Here is a 6,490-nt window from a genome sequence, read left to right as displayed (position 1 = left end):
AAAAAAGACAGATGTTCATAGTAATGTTTTACTCACCCATCTTCTGACTGAAAATAATGATAAAACTGGACTAAAATAGTAAAAACAACCCTAAATGTATCCTAGATTTAGAAGACAAAAGAATAAATCTCCAGAATAGCAATAAAGGGAAAATGAGCCCAGAGAGGTCAGCAGGAGGGAGGACACAATTTCCCTGGTGGTGCTGTATTCTAGTGGCCAAGAGAGACATCAACCAGCAGTACTTGTGCAGTGGGGGTGAGGGGGCTACACGGAGTCCCTCACAACAACAGCAGCAACAATAGCAGTGACAACAACATAAGTCAGCCTGCCGGGGTATCCCATATAGATTTTTGGTCTTCATGAACCAACATGGTTCACTGTAGGATTTTAGGTCTTGAATTTGCTTTATGAAGGTCCTACACTAATAGACACCCCAGGCACTGTCAGAAGCAAAGTTAAATGTCAGTTAATTCTGAAATATCGGGCAGCATAGGGACTGTGCAACACATCCTGTATGTAGCAGCCTGGAGGTCCTTAGTTATCTGGAGACAATTAATGTCTCAGCCTCTATCTCCAAGAAGAGACCTACTCATTGAATTATTCTGGGTAGTGACATCACAGAGATTCATCTGCAAAATCAGGATGCCCTCCAGGAAAGCTGAGTGAAGCCAGAGGAGCTCGTGGCCCCTCGATCTGAGACCAGCAGGGGTGCTGTTGGACGGGTCCTGAGAGGGCAGTGTTCTGGGCAAGGCAGGCACAGAGAATGCTTTACTGGCTCTTTCATACATGGGCAAACAGTGTCCTCACTGAAGTGCAGCTCTTCTGTAACCTTGTTTCTTTGTGATAGACAAAGAGAAGATTCTCTTACCCACTACAGAAAACATGGTCTATAACATATAGCCCCATCCTCCCAATTTGTGCTCCAGAATCTGTCCTTGACAGCAAAACATTATCTGATTCTGTCACATTTATCAGATATTTCTGAATTTCAGGAATGGGCTGCCTTGGGGACAGAGTCCATGCTGAGAGATAGAAAAACCTGGGACACACACAGAGTCCAGGGCCTCTGACTCAGGATAGCCCAGTATTCAGGGGTCCATCCATCTGCAGTATTCACTGAACAGCCATTATAGGCTGGGCTTGGATGGGGGACAGGAGCCCTTAGAGGATTTGACCCAAAAGATAAGGAATCTGATTAAGTTTATGAAGTCCAGCTGTTCAGAGAAGATAGGTGAGGAGGAGGCGAGAGTGAAAGCAGGAGCCTGGTGGGGTTTGTGGATTTGGTACAAAGATCAGACTAGAGTCCCGGATGAGGGCTGGAGCAGGTGAGATGGAGAAGGTTCCTCAGACTCCCCATGTTTTTTGGAGGTGAGGGAGGGGATGTAGGAAAGAGGTTTGGATGCTGATCCTTGGGAATTGCTTGGAATGTGAGTGAGTTGTAACTCCCGGATGAAGGTCTATGGACACAGGTGTGGGGTTGAGGTCCTGAGCTCATCCTTGTGATGGAAATATAGACAACAGCCCTCCTGCCTTGTTCACTGGTGACAGGAACGTTGTAGTTGTCAACTGTGTAATGTCAATGGACTTCACTCCTTCTCTGAGATTTATCTGAGTTGTCCAATCTCCATGATCTCATATGTCCCCAGGCTGATTTCGCACAAGGGTCAAAAATGTCCCTGAGGTCCCAGGCATCACATCCATACAATAAACTCTCCTGAATGAGAGAGATCGCCCTCCCTCATCCATTGAACAGGAAACTCAGACTTCACGAGGACTGGACTAGATCACGCACACCATCTCCCTGACTCCATCATGGTGAGTAGGGAGGGGATTGTGTGATTCGTATGGAAAATGAAAGGCCTGTCCCTGGGGCTGGGGCTGGAGCTGGGGAAAATCACATGCTCACCACAGGACTGGGAGATTTGGGGTCTGAGAGGAGAGGAAAGGACAGAACTTTTCCCTACGTGGTTGCAGCATGTGCGTCACTCTGCTCTCCACCCTCGTCATTCGTTCATGTTGGATCTTCTACTGTGGACACTGGGAGCTGGGCAGGGGACACAGGCCAGGGGCACCTGTCTCATAACACTCTACTTCTGGTGCCCTGATCTTTCTAATGTTCTGCAAAGGATGAGTATCAAGAGAAATAACACCCACTCCAATCAGTGAGGCCACAGTGTGAAATTCAATAGATTCTGGAGAGGGAGAAAGTAGTAAAACTCCCTCAGGAGACATCCTCTTCCCAGAGGGAGTGAGAAGGGCAATTATATCTCAAGAACCAACACTAGTGGCCACTGCCTGTCATCACCTGGGCTCCTTCCCTGTATCTGCCTCCTCTCTCAGGTTAGGAGCAGTCCCAGAGGCCCAGCTCACGGATGTCTAGACCACACTCCAGTCCAGATCCCTTCTGTCCCGTTCCCCAATAGAGTGACTCCTCGTGTCAGTGAGGGCTCATATTGAGATTCTCCATCTCACAGGGCCCAGGTCTCAGGAGTTCTGTTCCAGTTACCTTCTCTTCTGTGTCCTGGAGCTGGGATCAGAGTCAGCCCGACTCAGAAAAGTGAACACCTGACTCGCATACAAGTATAGAATTAACCATGTAATATATTTTATTCAACTCATACTTTAGTGAGGAGACCAGTAAATGGTAATGATTGGCCAAAGAGCATAGCAAATACCAAAGTACTTACATTCCACCAGGAATAGGACCTTTGGAGCAAAGTCTTTGAGTGTTGGAGACACACTGCTAAATCTCTAACAGGGAGGGATAACATATGAGGAAAGAATCTGTGTCCTGCACAGAAGGGGACCTGCCTCCATTGGGCCAGTCACTGCTCTGCACTTGATCCTGATCTAAGAGGAGTTTGATAAGAGACACCCCCTCAGTCCTCACCACTGAACAGCTAAAGGAGTTGTGGACAGACTCACTCCTGAAGAGTCTGAGTAGAGACTGCCCTGAGGGGATGTGGAGGCTACACAAGGGGCCACCTGACCTGACCCTAACGCAGGGGGACAGTGAACAGAGCAGTGGGGATGTGGGAACTGTCTGATGGGCTTGGGTCACCCTGAAACACAACAGTCAGTCTGGGCCTGGACACCAGGGGGCGCTCAGTGCTCATTCCTGACTTCTGGGGCTGATCACAGCTGGGACCAGCCACCTGGCACTGCCTGGTGCCCTCTGCTCAGGGCTCACAGCTGTGAACACTCCACCCCAGGGCCACCCTTAGGCAGTGGCACCTGACCCAAGGCCAAGTGAGAGATCAGAAAGCGGGGGCTCTGATTTGCATGTGTGGGCCCTCCCTCTCTCAGAGTATGAAGAAGGGGTGGGAGAGATTTGGGGGAAGCTCTGCTTCGGCTGTGGGGCCACAGAAGGCAGGACTCGGTGAAGATCTCCACCATGGCCTGGTCCCCTCTCCTCCTCACCCTCATCGCTCTCTGCACAGGTGACTACATATGGGGACAAGGGAAGGGGCCTTGGGAAGATGCGTGGGACCCAGCTTTCTCCCCTTGCCTCTAGTCCCTGGAATCACCATGTCTGTGTCTCTCTCACTTCCAGGATCCTGGGCCCAGTCTGTGACTCAGCCCGCCTCAGTGTCTGGGACCCTGGGCCAGACAGTCACCATCTCCTGCACTGGAAGCATCTCCAACATAGGTGTTTATGTGGACTGGTACCAACAGATCCCAGGAACAGCCCCCAAAACCATCATCTATGCTACTAACAAACAACCCTCAGGGGTCCCAGATCGATTCTCTGGCTCCAAGTCTGGCAACACAGCCACCCTGACCATCACTGGGCTCCAGGCTGAGGACGAGGCTGATTATTACTGTGGTATCTATGACAGCAGCCTGAGTAGTGACACAGTGCTCCAGGCCAGCGGGGAAGTGAGATAAAAACCTGCTATCCCCTCAGCGATGGTGCTTCTCTGTGCAACCCCCACTACTTGGCCACGTCAGCTGCTTCCTTTGCTTGGCCAAAAGCAGTTCTGATACTCGATTCAGGAAACTTTGTCTTGAAGATGTGTCCTCATCCTCTCAACTTCTGCCCCCACTGCTTGTCATTGGTTTCAATCCATTGTCTGTTTTCCTAAAGTAGAGCAGACATTCCTGGACACGGGGCCAGGCTGCCCTGGGGACAGACTCCACCAGGGGTGTGTGAGTCTGCCAGTGCTGCCATAACATAACACACAGATGGGGTGGCTTAACCAACAGACATGTGTTTCCTCACAGTTCTGCAGGCTGGAAGTCCAAGATCAAGGTGCTTGCAGGTTCGGTTTCTCCTTAGCTTGCAGATGGCTGCCTTCTCACTGTGTCCTCACAGGGACTCTTCTCTGTGCACTCACCCCTGATTTTCTTTCTCTTCTTATAAACACACCAGCCCTACTTTTAGGGCACCACCGTTGTGACCTCATTTACCTTAATTACCTCTTTCAATGCCTTATCTCCAAAGACAATCACAACAGGGTTAGGGTCTCAGCATAGGGTTTTGAGGGACACACTTCAGTCCATATCATGGAGGCGGTGCAGAACCAGTCCAGCTGTGTTTGACTCAGGCTAGTGGACTCTCCAGAGGATGTGCATCCACACCACTTACTGAACACTTCCTATGGGTCAGATTGGGTTTAGGGGCTCAGGACAGTAGTTGGACAAGACAGGAAGGGTCTCCATGCTCAGGGTGGTGCCACTGTCTGGGGGAAGAGAGAGTACAAACAAGCAAAAGACACTGTACAGGATAGATGTCCTGGGAGAGTGAGGAGGGGTGAGCTTGGTGGGGTGGAGATGGGAGCATTAGAGGGGTTGTCAGGGGATCAACAGAATCCGATTTGCTTATGAGGCCCAGGTGCTGCATAGAAAATGAAGGAGGAGGAGGTTTGGATGTAGGTAGGGACTAGGTAGGAACTGTGGACCATACAAATGTCAGACTATGAGTCCTCGTTAATGGGTGGAGCAGTTGGGATAGAGGAGAAAATTCAGATTCCCCGTGTAATGGAGGAAGGAGGTATTGAAGAATGGGGTTTGGAAAAAGAGGAACTGAGGCTGGGCTCTTGGGAGCAGTGTGGGTGGTGGGTGAGTCAATCAATGGAGACAACGTGGTGGCCCCATGTAGTTGAGACAGGATTATTTGAAGCTCACATTTTCAAGAGATATGATCAGCTCTGACAAATGGGACTTCTCATTACAAATTCTAGCAATGCACATCTCTACTTTACTCTCATCTTACATTTGATGAAAGCTTCACCTGTGCCTGTTGAATTTCAACATGTCTTTTAGAGGGAAAGTACATGAAGGATGAACTTAGTCCCTTTGTTCTCAACGCTGCCCCCATATTAGAAACTTTCCACGTTTTAAAAGCCTAAAATGAGACTTTCCACTAGATTACTTAATCTGAACCTCATTATTGGGATTCTGTAACAGGTTCATGTTTAAATGCTTCTAGAGGGTTACTTTATGCAAAAAGGATTGATAATGCCTACTTGGCATCTCTTCTCATTTTCTTGAGGAAGAAAATTGGCCAAGAAGACAGGACAGGTTGAAGAGGCTGAGACTTGGCTCCAGATGGGACCTCAGGCCTCAGGGAAGGGGGTCTGTTCTCCCACAGAGCAGGGTCCAGGCAGGTGGTCCACACATCCTGATCCCAGTCATCCCCTGTGGGGGCTGGAAGGCTGTGCTGGGAAGCAGGTGTTAGGATGGGGTCATGTCCCAGGCAAGCAGAGTCTAGTAGGAGAAATCAAGAAGACTCTCCTAGAAACCAAAGTGTGATGGATGCGCCTCAGGGCTGTGATTGGGAGGACTTGGGCAACGCTTTACCCTAGATTAAGAGAAAATGCTGGATGGACAGATGTGGTTCCTTCCTGGGCACTGGACAGTGTCCTTGTTGGGCAGGGTTGGCCCGGGGCCAGATCTGATAAGGGCTGTACTGAGACAGAAGTCTGCTTCAGGGTCCACAGCTGGTGACAGTCTCAAGGCCTGCTTCTTGGGGCTTGGATGGGCATGTCCCCAGGCTATTTCCTGGGCAGGCAAGAGTGCCCAAGACCAGTCTTCACAGGGCTGGGGCCAGGGCACAGAGCTGCCTCCAGATTCCCAGTCAGACTGAGGACAGCAGGCCTGCCTCCAGGGGCACTGATGGGCATGTGTCTTGTCTGCTGCCTGGATGGGCCGGACTGCTCCTGGACTGTGGCTAAGAGGGGCTGGAACTGGATCATGGGCTGCTTCAGGGTTCACAGCCAGGGACACGGTTGTCAGGGCTGCTAACTGAGGCATGGGTGGGAGTGACTCCTGCTGGGTCTCTGGCCAAGGGGTGCAGGTGGCAGGAAGAAGGCAAAAAAAAAAAAAAAAAAAAAAAAAGGAAAAGATTTGCGATGTTCCCAGGGGGATGCTGTTGTCCTGGGCCTGTCGCCAGGACCCCCTGAGCATGGGCCTGCCTTCTCAAACATCACTCCTCAGCCTTGGGTTCCGCCAGGATTTCACAGTCTCCTACCTGGATCCAGAAGTTCCC

General features: G+C 50.4%; 1 protein-coding gene across 1 annotated transcript; it reads left to right on the top strand.

The window, feature by feature from the left end:
- The first annotated feature begins 3,332 nt into the window (after nt 1–3,332).
- On the top strand, nt 3,333–3,903 carry LOC100062472 (immunoglobulin lambda variable 1-40-like). The gene is made up of 2 exons (NM_001413655.1): nt 3,333–3,440; nt 3,554–3,903. The coding sequence occupies exons 1-2, from the start codon at nt 3,395–3,397 to the stop codon at nt 3,886–3,888; spliced, it is 381 nt and encodes a 126-aa protein (NP_001400584.1). The 5' UTR covers nt 3,333–3,394; the 3' UTR covers nt 3,889–3,903.
- The last annotated feature ends 2,587 nt before the right edge of the window (nt 3,904–6,490 follow it).

Source organism: Equus caballus, chromosome 8, assembly GCF_041296265.1.
Source record: "Equus caballus isolate H_3958 breed thoroughbred chromosome 8, TB-T2T, whole genome shotgun sequence".
Classification (NCBI taxonomy): domain Eukaryota; kingdom Metazoa; phylum Chordata; class Mammalia; order Perissodactyla; family Equidae; genus Equus; species Equus caballus.
The sequence above is the reverse complement of the archived record's forward strand: the minus strand, read 5'-3'. Positions and strand labels throughout refer to the sequence as shown.